This window comes from Jaculus jaculus, chromosome 4, assembly GCF_020740685.1.
Source record: "Jaculus jaculus isolate mJacJac1 chromosome 4, mJacJac1.mat.Y.cur, whole genome shotgun sequence".
Classification (NCBI taxonomy): domain Eukaryota; kingdom Metazoa; phylum Chordata; class Mammalia; order Rodentia; family Dipodidae; genus Jaculus; species Jaculus jaculus.
Genome location: NC_059105.1, coordinates 38,321,027 through 38,340,932, shown reverse-complemented (window position 1 = coordinate 38,340,932; position 19,906 = coordinate 38,321,027). Strand labels below are relative to the sequence as shown.

General features: G+C 42.9%; 1 protein-coding gene across 5 annotated transcripts in view; it reads left to right on the top strand.

Moving 5' to 3' along the window:
- Positions 1-308: 308 nt before the first annotated feature.
- Positions 309-19,906, top strand: part of Cdk15 (cyclin dependent kinase 15) — a 125,555-nt gene continuing 105,957 nt past the window's right edge. For 2 of the 5 annotated variants that reach the window (XM_045148491.1, XM_045148488.1), the window contains exons 1-4: positions 309-417; positions 1,032-1,181; positions 1,331-1,425; positions 10,129-10,208. In XM_045148491.1, the coding sequence (XP_045004426.1) occupies positions 1,062-1,181; positions 1,331-1,425; positions 10,129-10,208 (295 nt within the window). In that variant the 5' untranslated portion in view covers positions 309-417; positions 1,032-1,061. The other 3 variants (XM_045148489.1, XM_045148490.1, XM_045148492.1) reach the window with 3 other exon arrangements.

Genomic DNA, 19,906 nt, shown 5'->3' with positions numbered 1-19,906 from the left:
CGCCGAGTCGCTGGCCCCGAGGAGCCGAAACTGCTGAAGTCATGAGGCTGCTGCAGGCAGAGCCCTCGTGTGAGTCATGCGAAAGCTCCACACTGCTGACCTCTGGCAAAAAAAAAAAAAAAAGGGGGGGGGTAGTGATCGAGGACAGCAGCGGGGAGAGGTTCAAGTTCGGGTTTCCTCCTTGAACCCGGAAGACCATGGGTCAAGAGCTGTGTGCAAAGAGGCTGCAGGCTGGATGCAGCTGCTCCCGCCGCTGCGCGCGCCGCCCCGGGAGCCCGCCCGCGCGCGCCGAGCCCGCGGTCCAGGTATTTGCATCCCCGCGAGCATCTTGCATCCCCGCGAGCATCTTTCTTTATCCGCAAGCTGGGGAGTTCAGACAGACGCTCCCTTTTGTCGCGGGGGTCTGATTCTTCTGCGGTAGGTCTAAGGTCATAAAGAGAAAATTCTATTAAAGTCACAGAGAATTTATGGCTGCAGTTAATCAAGTTTAGGGGTGTGCTTGTAAACCAAAAAAAAAAAAAAAAAAAAAAAGGGAAAGTCACCCTTGGCTTGAAGGAGAGAAAAGGGGTTCTGCTCTTGCCATCTCTGAGGGGGCTGAAGAGCGGGGCTGCAAGCTCTCGCACTGGTTGGGGAATGCCTTGGATTCGGGGTTTCTGTAATGAGCTCACGATTAGCAATGCTATACTATAGGATTAGTGTCCTTAAGGAATGCATTAAGTTCATATAGAGGCAGGGGAGGGAGGGAGGGAAGGAGCCCGAGTTAAACAGAGAACTGGGGCGGGGGACTTAGGTTAACCCAAGCATTAAAGACATATTCAGGTGAAGAAGAAAGAATAATATTTCAGCAGTTGGTATTAGCGTGGTCCTTTTAAAGGGATGACTTTCAAGAGAGGTGTCTTTTAGAGGGCGAAGGAGGCTTGGGAAACAGAAGATTGAGAATCAAGCAAATAAAGCCAAACCAGCTGCGCCAGCCACCGAATGCATCTTGACCTTGAACACATCTTATTCTTGCACTCTCATTTTTCCTCTAGCTAACAGACCTAGAAGAAGCCTCGTGTTCCATGACTTCATTTCACCCCAAGGGACTCCAGGCTGACGGTGCCCGGAAGTTCAAGAGTAAAAGGCCCCGGAGTAACAGCGGCTCTTTTCAGGAAGAGGATCAGAGGCCGGGGTTCCCTTGGGTGAGCGAGCCCATGTAATGTGTGCTTGTCCAGGGAGGCGGGTCCTCACCTCCAGTGGATGCTGCCCAGGTGCACTCTTCCCACCTCGCCTCCTGTCCCTGGGGGCAAGAAAAGTCAACAGTAAGCGCTTTCTGTCTCCTTTTATGCAGAGGAAGAGCCTCCCTTTTGGGGCAGCCTCATCCTACTTGAACTTGGAGAAGCTGGGTGAAGGTTCCTATGCCACAGTTTACAAGGGGATTAGCAGGTGAGTGACTCACAGCTGTGAGAGACTTTAGAGATGAGCTGGGAAGAAGGGGGCTTCTTTGAAATGATTACGTTACCAAGCTAGATGATACATCACAGACATTTCCAGCTTTGGGGATGTGGGTAAGACACCTGGGCCAATTGGGAGAGAGGCAGGATGATTTAAAAAGCCTTGGAAGAAAAACAAACTTGCTCTGCTCCAGTTAAAATCAGACCACTGAAATGTTTATCAGCCTTTATTCTCTTTCATTCCATTCAAAGAAAGTAGACTTGCTCTACTATTGACCCAAAGAGCAATTACTGCCTGGAGGGAGACCCAATGGGTAAGCTGTCTCTAGAGGGTTTTTCTCATCCCTCCCTCAATCACAGGGGCAAAGGTTTGCAGTTACAGGCTATTGAGCTTCTGCTTCATTCTTCCGCCTTGCCTGGGGTGAAAGTTAAAGTTGGTTTCTTCCAGGTGGGGGATATGCAAAAAAAAAAAAAACAAAAAAAAAACCCAATGTCCTGCATTTTCACATTTATTATGATTAAAATATACAAAGTGATGGATGAGGAATAAATATGTTTATCCTAAATCCAACCACCCAGTTTGTAAAATGGAACTCCATTGCCATTGAATTACAGAAGGAAAAATAGAGGTGCTGGACAGATAGCCTGGCAGTTAAAGATGTTTACAAAGCCTCATGGTCCCTGTTTGACTCTCCAGTATCCATGTAAAGCCAGATGCATAAAGTGATGCATGCATCTGGAGTTTGTTTACAGGGGCAGGAGGCCCGGGGACAGACTTATTCATTCTCTGTCTCTCTTTCTCAAATTAAAAAAAAAAAAAAAATAGGGCTGGAGTGTTGGCTCAACAGTTAAAAGGCTCTTGCTTGCAAAGCCTGACAGCCCGGGTTTAATTTCCCAATGCCCACATAAAGCCAAATACACAAAAATGGTGCATTTCAGTGGCAAGAGGAGCTAGCATGCCCTTCTCTCTGTCTCTGTCTCTCTCTTTGTCTCATTCTGTCTGCTCAAATAAATAAAGGCTTTTTTGTTGTTTTCTTTTTTTTGGGGGGTCGAGGTAGGGTTTCACTCTAGCTCAGGCTGACCTGTAATTCACTATGTAGTCTCAGGGTGGCCTCGAACTCACAGTGATCCTCCTACCGCTGCCTCCCAAACGCTGGGAGCTCGGCTAAATAAAGTATTTTTAAAAAGCTTTTAAAAAATAAAGTTGGAAGGGCCATCCTTCAATTATTTACTCCAATGAAGAAAATAATGGCTTAATAATAGTCATGTATTAGCTTTAAAAATACAAATACTAAAAAAGTAAATGTTTTTATTTATCTTATAGTTTGTGTATTTCTTACTATTTTTACTTGTTAAAAACAGAATTGCAAAAAAAATGCAATTTTAAATCTATTGTATAGAAACAGGATTCAATTCATGCCCATAGCTTATTCTAAAAACTAATAATACAAAGTATTTCCTTTAAGGAACCTAACCTAGTAATAGGATGCATATTGCTCACAAGATTTACAAGAGCATCAATAAAAAAAAATCTGGCCACAAATATCTATAAATGCAGGACCAGGTAAACAATCACCATGCTATAAGGTTACATGCAAACAGCAAAAGTGTGAACTGTATATCCCAATAGGAAAAGACACGCAGCATTTTAGGATAATAAAGTTACAGAACAATGTGTGTTACAGTCCCTTTTAGAAAAAAAATGAAGCACTCAGTACATTTATAGATTTAAATGTATATAGAAATGGCTGGGAAAATAAAATGTTACTTACTCCTAGTGGTTGGTTCTGGGGATTACCACAAAAATATAACATTTCATAATATAAAAATCCATTTTAAAATGCCTTAGAGAAAAGCTGGGCGTGATGGTGCACACCTTTAATCCCAGCACTCGGAAGGCAGAGGTAGGAGGATTGCCGTGAGTTCGAGACCACCCTGAGACTATATAGTTAATTCCAGGTCAGCCTGGACCAGAGTGAAACCTTACCTCAAAAAAAAAAAAAAAAAAAAAAAAAAAAAAGCCTTAGAGAGCCACGTGTTGTGTGGCATACCTGAAATCCTGCACTTGTGAGGGGGAAGCAGGTGGAACAGTAGTTCAAGGCCAGCCTTGGCTACATAGATTTGAGGCCAACTTGGGCTACATGAGACCCTGTCGCCAAACTAGCAAACAAACAAACAAAGAGATGCCAAGGAAGTCTTCAATAAATTCAACTTCAATTTCTAGTTTTAGAAACTCTAAACACAGGTGGGTATGTTGACTCATGCCTAGAATCTCAGCACTTGGGAGTCTCAAGCAAGAGAATCGGGGATTCCAGGCTAGTCCTGGCTAAACTGAGAACTTGAGGACAGCCTGGATTGCATAATGAGTGTAGGACCAACCTGGGCAACAGAGTGAACTTTGTCTAAAATAAAAACAAGTAAAACTCAGAAGAAGAAAAAAACAACAACAACACATAAATACCACTAAACAAAACAGGAATAGAATAATTCCTCATTATAATGTAAAGTAGTCTAGTAAGCTGGCCATATGCTTCTTTCTTCTGTTGAATACTAGACATTATTGCTAAGTTAGAAGCATGACAAGAACACCCACTGTCCTTATTTATTTATTGATAAATAAATCACTCCTGTGAGTCCAGCACTTGAGAGGCTGAGGCAAAAGTGTTGCTATGAGTTCAAGGCCAGCCTGAGCTACAGAGTGAGACTGTCTCAAAAAAAAAAGCCAATCACAGACCCATTCTAGCTAGCCAAGACCAAAAGACTAAATATCATTTTTGTGGATTATAGCAGTTTCGCTTAAAACAAAACCTAAGAGAATGATCTAAGAAATTATTAGACATAGTGACAGGAACAATTAAGCAACCATTTACAAAGTCAATATAAGTTATTTTATAATTATTTAAAAAATATACTGAGGAGGGGCTGGAGACATGGCTCAGCAGCTAAGAGTGCTTGCTATATAAGTCTGGGGACCTGAGCTCAATCACTCCTGGCACCCACATTGGGAGTAAAAAAAAAAAAAAAAAGTTGGACATGGCCACATGTGCCTGTAATCCCAGCACTGAAGGAGGCAGACACAGGAGGATCTCTGGGGCTCACAGGTCAGCCAATCTAACCTAAAAATGATGTCTTTCAGGTCCAGCAAGAGACACTGTCTAAGGCAGAAGAGTGATAAAGGGGGACATTGGCATACTTTTCTGGTCTCCACACATGTGCATGCCCATGCACCTGTATCAGCATAGACATGTGCCTACGCCCACACACACCATGCATACACATACCAAAAAGAAATAACTAAAATGATAAATAAATCATATGGTACGAATATTACTCATAATAGCAACAAAATTCCAAATTATTATTATTATTATTATTATTATTATTATTATATTTTTTATTTATTTTTATTTGAGAGCGACAGACATAGAGAGAAAGACAGATAGAGGGAGAGAGAGAATGGGTGCGCCAGGGCTTCCAGCCTCTGCAAACGAACTCCAGAAGCGTGCGCCCCCTTGTGCATCTGGCTAATGTGGGACCTGGGGAACCGAGCCTCGAACCGGGGTCCTTAGGCTTCACAGGCAAGTGCTTAACCGCTAAGCCATCTCTCCAGCCCTCAAATTCCAAATTTTAAAAACACATTTTTATTCATTGATTTTGGAGAGAGCTGAAGAAAGTATGAGGATGTCAGGGCCTCTTGCCACTGCAGACGAATTCCAGATGCTTGTGCCACTTTATGAGTCTGGCTTTACATAGGTACTGGGGAATCAAACCCATATTGGCAGGTTTTGGCAAGTAAGCCATCTCTCCAGCCCTGACTAAGTTTTGTCATGTTCTAAATAGTGCTGTCCCTTTAAGTTCTTGGCTAATTGATTATAACCTAAATCCAGGGATGCTCAAGTCCCCTGCATAAAATGGCATAGTACTTGCAAATAACCTAATACAATGTAAATCTGAGGTAAATAGCTGCTGCGTTGTGTTGTGTAGGGCATGAAAGGAAAAAGTTAGCGCATGTTCAATACAGACCCACTTTTCCCCAGATGGTTTCAATCTGTGATTGGTTGAACTCAAACATGTGGGGCCTATGGATAAAGAGTGCTAGCTATAAATTCTAAGCTACAATTAAAATCGTGCAGCACAAGTATAAAAGACAGATCAAAGACAACATGATTTTAAAAGGCCCTACTTACAAATCTGAGTAACTCGTCAAAGCTAACATATACTCACGGTGGCGTTTCAAGTCTGCAGAGAACAAAAGACAGTTCGAAAAAATGGAGCTGGGACTGTCACTAGCTATTTGGAAAAAGCAAATATGTAATATGGCTACAATGAACTAAAGAGTTAAATGAGAAAGAAAATACGTAACAATCCAAGAAAACCATAGATATACTTCATGTAACCTTTAGGCTGGGGACCCAAAAGGAAGATGGGGAGTGTCCATTCATCCAAGTGTGTTCCAGAGACACCCCCTCCCCAATTTCCAAGACTCTTCAGCAGGTATTTTATGGAAATAGTTATGGTCAGAAGCATGAAGGCAACTCTAGAACACAATCAAATGTGATCATTTATTGCAGTTGCTTCCAGCAATTCCAAAACGTCAATCACTGTACACTGTGACTATCTAAGAACAACACTTCAGATGGCTAAAAAAGGAGAAGATGTATCTGACTAAGAGGATTTTTTTTGTAGTTGGAGGTAGAGTAGGATTTTACAGAGCCATGCTCTAAATGAAACATTTTGGAAAACACTAAATACCATAAAAATTTTTAAGTGCAAAACTTGAAAGGCCAATGAAAGCAACTGGCGAAAAGTATATGTAAAATGTTCCTCTAAGAAGGTGGGGGAATGGGCAAAAGATGAAAGAAATAGAGAAGACTGATACGCTGGTGAAAATCAAGTTCCAAGAGTAAAGAAGTTGGAATTAAAATGTGATCATTGAATAGACCAAAACGTGACAATAAAAACAAAAAGCAAGGCCACATTGATGTGAGCTTTGGCAAAGTGGCATGAGAGCGAACTGGAAGAGCTTCCAAAGGGCAAATCTGCCAAAATTTGAGACTCAGAATTAAGTAGTATTGAATTATAACCCAAAGAATCAAATATCTATGAGCCCATACTGTTATAAATGAATGGCTCAGTAAGTTAATAAATAATAGGAAATAAATTGTCCATGCAAAAGAACTCAATAGCTTACATAAATCTCCCTCAGGGGAGCAGATTCCAGCTCCCCATGGCTCAAATGCTGGCAACTCCCAGTGAGACATCCATCCTAACAGATAGTGTGCGGTACCGCGGATAAGCAGTTCAGTTCAACACCAAAAGTCCTCAGTCAGGATGCTCCCACGGGAGAGGATGAAGGTGAGTCCTTACCTCTGCCAAACTCACAGCCCCAGCTCAATTACAAGAAAAACATTGGGAAAATCCCAAGAGAGAGACAACCTACAAAATGCTTAATCTGAAAAAAAAAAAAAAAAACCAAAAACCTGCTTACTTCATACTTTTCTTTTCTTTTTTTTTTTGGTTTTTCGAGGTAGGGTCTCACTCTGGTCCAGGCTGACCTGGAATTAACTCTGTCATCTCAGGGTGACCTTGAACTCACGGCAATCCTCCTACTTCTGCCTCCCGAGTGCTAGGATTAAAGGCGTGCGCCACCACGCCCGGCTCATTAATTCATACTTTTCAAAACTGTCAAGGTCATGGGATAGCAGGAAAATCTGGTATGTTGCCACAGCTAGAAGGAGCCTGAGGAGACATGGCAACTGGATGCCATCCTGAATGGGATCCTGGACAGTCCAAAGGACATTAAATAAAAACTAAAGAAATCCTAGTACTATGGGCTTTAATTAATATAACATGTTAATGTCAGTTCATTAGTTTTTTGTTGTTGTTGTTGCTTGTTTGTTTTTGTTTTTTTTTTCAAGGTAGGGTGTTGCTGTAGCCCAGACTGACCTGGAATTCACTATAGTAGTCTAGGCAAGCCTCAAACTCATAGCGATCCTCCTACCTCTGCCTCCTGAGTACTGGGATTAAAGGCGTACACCACCACACCAAGCATTTTTTTGAGGGGGGGCAGTTTGAGACAGGGTCTCACTCTAGCCAAGGCTGACCTGTGACTCACTGTGTAGCCCATGCTGGCCACAAACTTACCATGATCCTTCTCCCTGCCCTCCCTCCTCACCCAGTGCTCTGAATTATAGGTGTAAGCCATATACCCAGGCCGGTGCTGCTTTTTAAAAAAATTATTTTTTTTCTTTGAGAGAGAGAGAGATAGGAGGCAGACAGAGAGAGAGAAAGAGAGAGAGGGAATGGGTGCACCAGGGCCTTTAGCCACTGTAAGCAAACTCCAGATGCATGTGCTGCCTTGTGCATCTGGCTTACTATAGTAGTCTAGGCAAGCCTCAAACTCATAGCGATCCTCCTACCTCTGCCTCCTGAGTACTGGGATTAAAGGCGTACACCACCACACCAAGCATTTTTTTTGAGGGGGGGGCAGTTTGAGACAGGGTCCTTTGACTTTGCAGGCAAATGTCTTAACCACTAAGCTATCTCTCCAGCCTGGTTCATTAATATTAATAATAATTATTATTATTTCACGTTTTGGGGTTTGTAGTCCAGTGTGACCTTGAATTTGTGGCAGTTCCCTTGCCTTAGCCTCCCAAGTGCTGGGATTACAGGTATAGCCACCATACCTTACATTATTACATAATGGGATATTTAATAATGACATAATATTCTATCATATAAATATACCATAATACAATTTCACCAATTCCAAATACTTGTAAATTGACTCTAGATTTTTATATAATAAACTGGGTATGGTGGTTGTGCCTATAACTCTAGACTTAGGAAGCTGAGGTAGAAGGATTTTCATGAGTTCCAGGCCAAACTGGTCTACATAGTAAGACCCTATCACAAAAAAATATAAAAATAAGATGGGCATGGTGGTGCACACCTTTAATCCCAGCACTTGGGAGGCAGAGCTAGGAAGATCACTGTGAGTTCAAGGCCATCCTGAGACTAATTCCAGGTCAGCCTGAGCTAGAGTGAGACTCTACCTCTGAAAACCAAAAATAAATAAATAAATAAATAAATAAATAAGTAAATATAAAAATAACCAAACCAGACAAACTAACACCTATGATGATCATATTTGTCACTAAATATTTTCACAAGCCCCAATTTTATTATTTCCTTAATGTGGATGTGGAATTGCGAAACCACAGGCTATGTAGTTCACATTTTTTTAATTTTAAATTTTTTAAATTTAATTTATTTATTTGAGAGAGAGAGTGCGAGAGAGAGAGAGAGAGTTAAAGAGAGAATGGGCACACTAGGGCCTTTAGCCCCTGTAAATGAACTCCAGTTACATGCGCCACCTTGTGTATCTGGTTTATGTGAGTCCTGGGAATTGAGCCTGGGTCTTTTGGCTTTGCAGGCAAGTGCCTTAACCACTAAACCATCTCTCCAGCCCAACAGTTCATATTTTTATTGTTTGAACTCACACTCCTAAATTGCCTCTCATCACACCACTAGTGGTCATGAGAGTGGCCATCCCACCCTCCTCTCCCCCTTTTTTTTTTGCTATTGTAGTTGTTTATTCAGTGCTTGGCACATGTTAAGAAAGTACTATACTGCTGGGCTTTTTTCCCAACCCTAATTTTTAAAAATTTTATTATTTAGAATTCTAGAAAAATGAAGAAGACAGTATAGAAAGTTCCCATATGCCTTGTTTTCCTTTCTTCTATTGTTGACATCTTGCCTTAGTAAGGGCACTTATAATTAGCAAACCAAACTGGGTGTGGTAATGCTTCACTTGGCTGGTAACAGCAGAAGGATCAAGAGTTCAAGGTCATCCTTAGCTATAAAGTGAGTTTAAAGCTCTTCTTGGGATGTGTGAAACCTTGCTTCAGAAAACAAACAAACAACAACAAAAAAAAAACTATAATCCCCAGAAAGCAAGGAATGAAAGGCCTGCAGGAAGGAAGGAGGGAGGGAGGTAGAGGAAAAGGTAGAGGAGGGAAAGGAAAGGAAAGAAAAGAAAAATTCGGCTGTTAGCTGGAATGATGTACACTTTTTTTTTTTTTTTTTGGTTTTTCGGGGTAGGGTCTCACTCTGGTCCAGGCTGACCTGCAATTAACTCTGTCATCTCAGGGTGGCCTTGAACTCATGGCAATCCTCCTTACTTTGCCTCCTGAGTGCTGGGATTAAAGGCATGTGCCACCACGCCTGGCTTGTTAGCTGGAATGAAATGCAGAGATAGAGTAAGTTTGAAAAGACAAGCAACATGTTGACTTTCACCTAAAATGATGTCCCTAGGCAACTTGTTGAGAACAGACAGAAAGAGTTCCAGTGTTCAAGCAGGGGAGACTGTCATGAAGCCCCTGCCAAAAATTAGGTAAGAAATAAGGAGAGCTTTATTTTAAGTGCACTTAAGGGGACAGTGGACATTAAACATCATGTGGGAGGTTACTCCACATTTTCCAAAAGGAACATAGAACACTTTAGTTTAAAAAAAGTTTTGAAATATATATGTAATTTATATTTGGTATAGGGAATTTTGTTTTGTTTTGTTTTGAGAAAACTGTGTATCATAGTCTGTGGTATGTTTTAAGGGGAAACTTGTTAAGCCATTGCTAGGAAAAGTCACTGCTTTGACATCCCCATAAGTGCATGTCATGCCCCACCCCACATCTAGGATAAACGGACAACTCGTGGCTCTGAAAGTCATCAGTATGAACACAGAGGAAGGAGCCCCGTTCACAGCCATCCGGGAAGGTGAGAGCGCAGATCACAAACCCCACAGGTCGGCTTCTTTGATTGCTTGATTTGGTAAATGAATAAATAAAAATTCAGTGAATCTATCCACTCAGCATCTGGTTCCTGAGGTTTCTAAAAGTAAGTTTATCATTGCCATTTTATTCTTTTTTTATCCATGCAGCACCGTTTATTAACATCAGTAACACTTGTCAGCACTGAACATCACATAGGTGTTGCCTTCTGAAGAATGGCAAACGCATCATGTTGGTGTCATGAAAATTAGTTTTGACCTCGAAGACCTCCTTGCCCTTAGGTAGCCAGTTTACAACCATGAACAAGCAAGCACTGTCCTGCCCTCAAGGAGCAACCTGGCCGAGGCTCTCTGAGGAGCCGGAGCTCCAGAGCAGAGCCTCTTCTTAGCCATTTCATTGTTTTGGTTTTTTTTTTTATTAGTATTTATTTGAGAGCGACAGACACAGAGAGAAAGACAGATAGAGGGAGAGAGAGAGAATGGGCGCGCTAGGGCTTCCAGCCTCTGCAAACGAACTCCAGACGCGTGCGCCCCCTTGTGCATCTGGCTAACGTGGGACCTGGGGAACCGAGCCTCGAACCGGGGTCCTTAGGCTTCACAGGCAAGCGCTTAACCGCTAAGCCATCTCTCCAGCCCTGTTTTGGTTTTTTAATGGTCCTTTTGAGGCAGGGTCTCACTATAGCTCAGGCTAACCTAGAACTCACACCATCCTCCTTCCTAGGGCCTAGGTGTGAACCCCCACACCTGGCACCATTTACTTTGGATGACAGTGTTCTGAGATGGTTTATACTATTATTTTCTTATTTGTTCTTGAAAATCATAACCATGATACCACTTGGCTAAAACTATGACCTCAGTGAATATGAAATACTTCTGGTATGTTTAGATTCATCCCAGTTATGTCTATAGTTTCTAAAATTCATATAAGAGAGAGAAAGGTATGACATCACATTAAGTTTGGGTGAGGGATTTGCCTGAACATAAGACTTTTTTTTATGTGTGTGGCAAAACTTGGAGATTGAACCTGGGCCTGCCATAGTTCTACCATGGGGTTACATCCCCAGCCCCCCACCAACACACCCCTTAACTGTTTTGATTGTTGAGACAGTGTCTCACTAAATTTCCTAGGCTGACTTTGAACTCACTCTGCAGCCAAAGCACTTGAAGCCTTTGAACTTGCAATCCTCCTGCCTTAGTCTCCAAGTACCTGGGTTTACAAGCCTAGCATGTACCTAACTAGTATGATGTTTAATTGTACTTGAAAAACTCTTTGGGAAGAGATTCTCTCTCTCTCTCTCTCTCATTTATTTCCTTATTTTTATGAGATAGGGTCTTGTTATATAGCCCATTTCTGGCCTTGAATTTGCAGTCCTGCCTCAACCTTCCAAGTGCTGGGATTACAAGTGTGTGCCTCTGCACCCAGCTTCCTACATTCCTTTTACACTGGGCAGTACAGTGAGTAGGTGAGGATAGATTTGGGTTTACATCATTGATCTATCAGTTACTAATGCTGCAGTATTTAAGATTGGTGTTGGGCTGGGGAGATGGCTTAGTGGTTAAGGTGTTCACCTGCAAAGCCAAAAGACCCAGGTTTGATTCTCCAGTACCTACATAAGCCAGATGCACAAGGTGGCACATGCATCTGGAGTTCTTTTAGGTGGCTAGGGCTGGAGGCCCTGGTGCTCCCATTCTCTCTCTCTCTCTATCTATCTGTCTCCCCCCCACTCTCCTCTCAAATAAATAAATAAATAAAATATTTTTAAAAAGGTTTATCTTGCTGAAAAAAGAGGCTAATGATACAACATACTACATGGAGTTGTGCAGATTCAGTGAGAATATATATTCACAGAAATACCACTCATCACATAATCTGCTTTCAGAGTTCAGTGAGTGTTGGCTGTTATTTCATTCTTGCTTATTTCCCTTGATGATATCTTATTAATTATTGCGGTGAGTAATAATAATTTATTTTAGAAACCTAAATAGCAGGGCTGGGGTTGTGGCTCAGTTGGCAGAGTACTTGGCCAGCATACGTGAAACCCTGTGTTTGGTTCCCAGCACCTTATAAACTGGGTGTGGTGGTGCACACCTGTAATCCCAGCACTGTGAAGGTAAAGGCAAGAGGATCAGGAGCTCAAGGTCATCCCATCTTTGTCTAATAGCAAGTATGAGGCCAACTTGGAATACATGAGATTCAAAAAAATATTAAAGAGCAAATAGTGAAAATAAAGAATTAAGGATGGAATTTATCAGCTTTAAAAATATTTATTTATTCACAAGCAGAGAAAGGGAGGGAAGAAGTGTGCGTGTGTGTGTGTGTGTGTGTGTGTGTGTGTGTGTGTATAAGGGTGTACACAGGGCCTCTTGCCACTGCAAGTGAACCTCGGATGCATGTGCCACTTTGTGTATCTGGCATTACATGGGAACTGGGGAATTGAACCCTGGCCACCAGACTGCAAGCAAGTGCCTTTAACCACTGAGCTCTCGCTCCAGCCTCATTTTATCAACTTTTACACAAACTTTTCTTTCTTTCTTTCTTTTTTTTTTTTTTTAGGAGACAGAGTCACCTATAGCCAAAGCTGGTCTACAACTGCCTCTATATAGTGAGCATCCCCCAAGTGCTGGGAATACAGGTGTGCACCAACACACCATTTTACACAGTACTGGTGACTGAACCTATGGTCTCATGTGTGCTAGACAAGCACTCTACCAGCCTGTATGAGCCCTTTAAATGAGAAGACCTCCTACCCACCTCCGAGAGATGGCACCTCCTTGCCTTACCTTCTCCCCTCTTTTAACTATTTCTCTTTTTTCCTCTACTGAACATGTGCTGTATGAAAAGCATATTGCTGGGCTGGAGAGATGGCGTAGCGGTTAAGCGCTTGCCTGTGAAGCCTAAGGACCCCGGTTCGAGGCTCGGTTCCCCAGGTCCCACGTTAGCCAGATGCACAAGGGGGCGCACGCGTCTGGAGTTCGTTTGCAGAGGCTGGAAGCCTTGGAGCACCCATTCTCTCTCTCTCCCTCTATCTGTCTTTCTCTCTGTGTCTGTCACTCTCAAATAAATAAATAAAAATAAAAATTAAAAAAATAAATAAATAAATAAAGCATATTGCTAATGCTATGAAGGATGAAAAGAGAAGCCCCACTCATTGCTCTATATCATTTTCAGTCTTATCAGATAATTCAAGTAACAAGTGCATATAATATCTGTTGTACACAGAGAAGAATGAGTGAGTCTCAGGGTGGCTTATGGAGTCAGGTTTCAAACTGAGCTTACAAGGATGGGTTGTGCAAATAGGCATGGAGAAACCAATTCAGAAAATGGGTTTATAACTGAATTTGATGCCATTTTCAAAAGTCATTCAGAGCCCCCTGGGAAATATATCATTTTAAATTTATGTAGAAGGGCCAAATGCTATCAGTTTAGCTGAGACCTCATCTTGATAGGGTCAGGTGTGCTCTGGGGGAACACATGGTTTTAAGCATCTAATTTAATGGAGGCTGCATTTACTGGTGTACTTAGTAGTAGTCCAAATGAAAGGATGATAACATTTGCAAAGAGATGTATAGATAGCTTAAAGAGTATTTCTTGGGGTTGGGGAGTTGGCTTAGCAGTTAAGGCATTTGCCTGCAAAGCCAAAGACTTCCTGTTCAACTCTCCAGGACCCAGGTAAGCCAGATGCACAAGGGGGCATACCCATCTGGGGCTCATTTGCAGTAGCTGGAGGCCCTGGCACACCATTCTCTCTCTCTCTCTCTCTGTCAAATAAATAAATAAAATATAATTTTTTTTAATAAAAGAGTATTGCTTAATAAAAGATCTTTGTGTATTTGTGTGTGTGCATACATGTGGCTGCACACATGCCAAGTTGTGCATATGGAGGTCACAAAAAGACCTCAGGTATTGGTCCTTCCATTTCACCTTGTTTGAGACAGTATCCTGTTGTTTTCTTCTCTCTATCTCCCACCTCATTTTAAAAAAAATTATTTTACTTTATCTGAGAGAGAGAAAGAGGTAGAGAGAGAGAGAGAGGAGAATGGGTGTGCCAGGGCCTTCAGCTGTTGCAAACGAACTCAAGACTCATGTGCCACTTTGTGCATCTGGGTTACGTGGGTCCTGGGGAATTGAACCTGGGTCCTTTGGCTTTGCAGGCGAGTGACTTAACCACTAAGCCATCTCTCCAGCCCCTCCATCTCATTTCAAGCACGCTGGGATTAAGGATATTTGTGCCACTGTATCCAGCTTTATGTGGGTTCTGGGGGCCCAAACTTGGGTCATCACACTCATGCAGGAGCCCTTTTATGGGTTTATCAATGAGCTATCTTCTCGATCTCTAAAATGCAGCTCTGAACCAGGAAACTCACCTAGAGGAGGGGTTCTATGCCAGGTTTGCCTTATTTTCTGGGCTTTTTGTGTGTTTGAGTTTGCTCACTGCATTAAGGACTGCCTTGTTCAGCTTTGCCGCAGCCAAGTTTTCCACATTTGATGGTCACAGTGAAACCTTTCTGAAGGCTTTGCTAACAGATGGTTCTCGGCATGGCTCAGAAACCCTGGATGTGTATTGTCTTGTATTGCTGAGCAATGCCTTCATCAGTATCTACCAGAGAGCCGCCTCCTGCCCAGGTGTTTACAATTACAGTTCGCATTTCACTGCAGACTCTCCCTGCTTGTTTTATGGACTTCCCTTACTGAAAGCTCTGCTTGTATAATATTAAAAACCACAAAAGGATTTTTGACACATTGGAGGTTGTTAGGCTTCCAGTTTCCAACAACGAATGTTTCTTTTTGCATCAGTGTAAAAGCTTGGAGCCTTGTGGGAGAGGCCCTTTCCCTTCAAGAACATCTGAGAACTTTGGCACTGGCCCATTTCCCCCCCATAAGAATTCGAAGGATGTGAGACCAGGGAGACAGAGGCTAAATTAGAAGGGCTGGAAGGCAAAATAAGAACAGCTGGAGCTCATTAGTTAAAATCCAGGGTCACTAGCTAAAAAGACACCCAAAAGCCACGTGTAGAAAAACTCATGGAGTAAGGCAGCCTTCTTTGAAAAGCCTTGAAGCAGGAATTGCTTTTCCTGAGTAATCGGCCTGCTCTGATGGCATGATGGCCCAGGATTTATCTAGAAAGCTTTTGCCACATGTAAAGCCTCTCACCACACAGGTGGGATGCATGTGACGGTATACTAGTCACTTGGGGTACTGCTTGCTTTCATTTGATCTTAACGTACAATGTCGTGAAATTAGCAAAATTATGAATAATATGTTTTCCTTCCTCTTTAATCCTCTTAGCAACCTTTAGAGATAGATAATATTATTCCATATGCAGCCACTATTCAATCTATGATACATACATTCATAACTTTGTATACGTTCGTGCTACAAATAAATACTTGTTGAACACCCACTAGAAGTCAATGTGCTAGGTACACAATAGCAGACCAACAAGTTCTTCCCCACCCCAGTACTGGGCATGAAATCCAAGGACTCTTCTATGCAAGACTAGCTAGCATTCTACCACTGAGCTATACCCTCAGCCTAACTTTTCACTTTAAAAAATATATACACTTTGGGCTGGAGAGATGGCTTAGCGGTTAAGGTGCTTGCCTGCAAAGCCAAAGGACCCAGGTTCAACTCCCCAGGACCCATGTAAGCCAGGTGCACAAGGTAGTGCATGCATCTGGAGTTCATTTGCAGTAGCTAGGGGCCCTGGCATTCTTTCTATCTGCCTCTCTCTCTCTCTCTCAAATAAATAAAATTTAAAAATGAATAAATAAATGAAATGAAATAAAAATAACAAGTTAAAAATGTGCACTTTTCTTGGGGGGGGTGTCACTTCTATTGACAGGTTTTTTTTGTTTGTTTGGTTTGGTTTGGTCTTTTGAGGTAGGGTCTCACTCTAGCCCACTGACTTTAGCCTACTGACCTGGAATTCACTATGGAGTCTCAGGGTGGCCTTGATCTCACTGCGATCCTCCTACCTCTGCCTCCCGAGTGCTGGGATTAAAGGCGTGCGCCACCACGCCCGGCTTATTGAGTTTTTAATACATATATCTAATGTATTTTGATCATAATCCCCTTTCATTACCTTCTCTTTTCCTCTTTCCACTGAACCCCTCTTCCCATTTTTCTGCCAGCATCCAGTAACTACCAATAAGTCCTCAGGGATAGATATTGGCCTCCTGCCCTCCTCCATTATCCATGATGGGATAGGGATGGAGCCAATACTGTTCTGATCCTGTGCAGTAACGATGGCGTGTGAGATCATGCGTGCAGGGACCCCGCTGTGACCCGGAGTCCGTGTCCCATGGCACTCTACTCCTCCTCTGGCTCTTGTATTCTTTTTGTTAGTTGTTTTGGTTTTTATTTTTTTTAATTTTATTTATTTATTTATTTGAGAGCGACAGACACAGAGAGAAAGACAGATAGGGGGAGAGAGAGAGAATGGGCGCGCCAGGGCTTCCAGCCTCTGCAAACGAACTCCAGACGCGTGCGCCCCCTTGTGCATCTGGCTAACGTGGGACCTGGGGAACCGAGCCTCGAACCGGGGTCCTTAGGCTTCACAGGCAAGCGCTTAACCGCTAAGCCATCTCTCCAGCCCACTTGTTTTGGTTTTTGAGCTAGGGTCTTGCTCTCTAGCACAGGCTGACTTGGAGTTCACTATGGAATCTCAGGGTGGCCTTGAACTCCAGGAGATCCTCCGACCTCTGCCTCCCGAGTCTTGGGATTAAAGGCGTGCGCCACCACGCCTGGCTGTGGCTCTTACATTCTTTCCATCCTCTTTTCCACAATACTCCCTGGGTCTTGGAGCGTGTGGCTGAGGAGCCTCACTTCGTGCTGAGCATTGACCAGTCACTAGTTCTCAGTACCTTGATAAGCTCTGGGGCTCCCCAGCACTGCCAACTGCCAAGGAAAGCTTCTCTGAGTGAGAGCTGCTCTAATGTGTGGGCACACATGTAAATATTTAGAGGGCAATTGGATGAGCATATCATATCCATTTAGCCAAACAACAGTAGTAGCTTCCCTTCTAGGGCCTATGACCTTCCCAGCTATAGGCTTTGGACTAGATTGTTAGGCATAAATTCTCTCCCATGGAGCTGGCCTCAAATCCAGTCATAGAGTAGTTGGTTCCCCTCATAACGTTCATGCCACTATTTCACCAGTGGATGTGAGGCGCGTGGCTAGCTGGCTGGGTAGCTCAGTGTCGACTTCTGCTTAAGATTGTTAGTGACTTTTCTCTCATAGCACTTGTCAGTACTTTTCAGCAGCTCGGAAATTTCCAGCTCAATCCCAACTTGATTTCTCAGTATCCTGAAAATGAAGCAAGTACTGTCTTCAGCAATGGGCTCTTCCCTTCTAGTTCTGGTGGGCAACCAAGAGTAATGGCAATAGTCTGTAGTGTTGGCGGGGGGGGGGGGTGCGTTCAGGGGCCTCCCTGACCAACTGGGACGTATCCCACCCTTAGCACCAGGATCAAACGTTCATTTTTATAACCAGGAGAAAATACTTTCTTTTGAAAAGGATGAGATTTTATGGCTTTATATAAGAATGTCTTTAGTTTTATTATATCCTATATCAATACTCTAATAGTGTGCTTTATTTTAAATATCTTTCCACAAACAGTTACCTTTTGGGTTAAGCCCAGGATTGAAAGCCTGTTAGTGGTATTTCCCCCCGCCCCCTTCGGGCCCAAGATTTTATTTATCGCCAGGGGAAAGAATGATGAGATCTGAAGCAAAGGGAGGAGGCTTCAGAACCTTGAGTACGGGGAGAAATAAGGTTTCAAGCTTTGGGAAGAGGGGAGAAGGGATAATGCTCTCTGAGGGGAAGGCCTTGCAAGGACATATGGGACATCATGGGAAGTGGTGGCTGGGAAAGAGGTGGCATTTCCTTCGGCAGCCTTAGGGCTTTGAGACTTGGTCAGTTTCTCTAACACTGTTGATTCCAAAATTCCAGATCTAGTTATTTTGGGGTGCTTCATGTCACAGCTGTGGAGACGGGGAAAGAGAGGGAAAACTCTCCTGAAATCTAACATTCCAGACTGTTTGTTTACATTAAAAAAAAAAAAAAAGAACAGGCTGAAGAGATGGTTCAGCAGTTAAGGCGCTTGCCTGCAAAGTCTAACAACGTGGGCTTGATTCCCTAGTACCCATGTAAAGCCAGATACACAAAGTGGCACATGCATCTGGAGTTCATTTGCAGTAGCTGGAGGCCCTGGTGTCTGTCTCTCTGCTTGCAAATAAATAAAATAAAAATACAGAGCAGCACTTGGGAGGCAGAGGTAAGAGAATCACTGTGAGTTTAATAATAGCCTGAGATTATACAATGATTTCCAGGTCAACCTGGGCTATAGTGAGGCCCTACCTCAAAAAATCAAAGCCTGGAGAAGGGGATGCACAAAGTGGCATTTGCATCTGGAGTTTGCTATGGCTGGAGGCCCTAGGGCACCCATTCTTTCTTGCTCTCCCTCTCTCTCTTTCTCTGCTTGCAAATAAGTAAATAAAAGATTTTTACCTGGCATGGTGGCACACACCTTTAATCCCAGCACTCAGGAGGTAGAGGTAGGAGGATCACTGTGAGTTCAAGGCCAGCCTGGGACTACAGAGTGAATTTCAGGTCAGCTTGGGCTAGAGTGAGACCCTACCTTGATAAAAACAAAACAAACAAACAAAAAAACCCTCATTTTTTAAATATCAGAGGTATATCTTTGTAGAAAAATAAATAGAAGGAAGAGAAAAGGTCTCATGGGGTGATGGGGTGAAGTACTCTCATCTCTAACTGCTCTTTCTAGATTGGGGTATCATGGAATCAGGAGACCTCCGCACCAAAGTGAGTACTCTTGCATCAGGAGAATGAAGACGTCCACATGTGTCCGAGGAGCGTGCTGGACAGTGGTCAGGATGAACAGAGCTTACAGATGGACTAGAGAGGGGCCTGTGGCTATAAGAATCAAAATGGTTACTGAGGGCTAGAGAGATGCCTTAGCACCTAAGGAGCTTACTTGAGAAGCCTAAGGACTCAGGTTCGATTCCACAGGACCCACGTAAGCCAGGTGTACAAGGTGGTGCATGCATCTGGAGTTCATTTGCAGTGGCTGGAGGCCCTGGTGCACACACACACACTCTCTCTCTAATAAATAAATAAAAATAATTTTTAAGAATGGCTAATGAAGGGTATGATCCAGGAGATACAGGATGAATTTTGTAGTCATTTGGAATTGGATCTGCTGAATTCTGGAAGAAATGAATTGTATAGGTTAAGTGAACTACTTAAGGACAGAACAGGCATCATCAAAGAAGTCTCCATACTCACAATGTTAGGAGGCAAAAACAGGCCCAGTTAAGGAGAGCTACCACATACAAAAGAATGGTTTTACCCCAGAGGATGTAAACGAGCCTTCAGGTATAGATCTGGCATAAAAAGGACTGTTGTTAGCCGTATTTTTATTTTTTAATTTTTTAATTTTTTTTTTTTGAGGTAGGGTCTCACTCTAGCCCAGGCTGACCTGGAATTCACTACAGAGTCTCAGGGTGGCCTTGAACTCATGGCGATCCTCCTACCTCTGCCTCCCGAGTGCTGGGATTAAAGGCGTGCGCCAACACGCCCGGCTTAGCCGTATTTTTAAGGAAGAAGTTACAAAACCTGTTTTGACATTCCCCTTCCCATAATCTTCTTATTAACCCCTTGCAC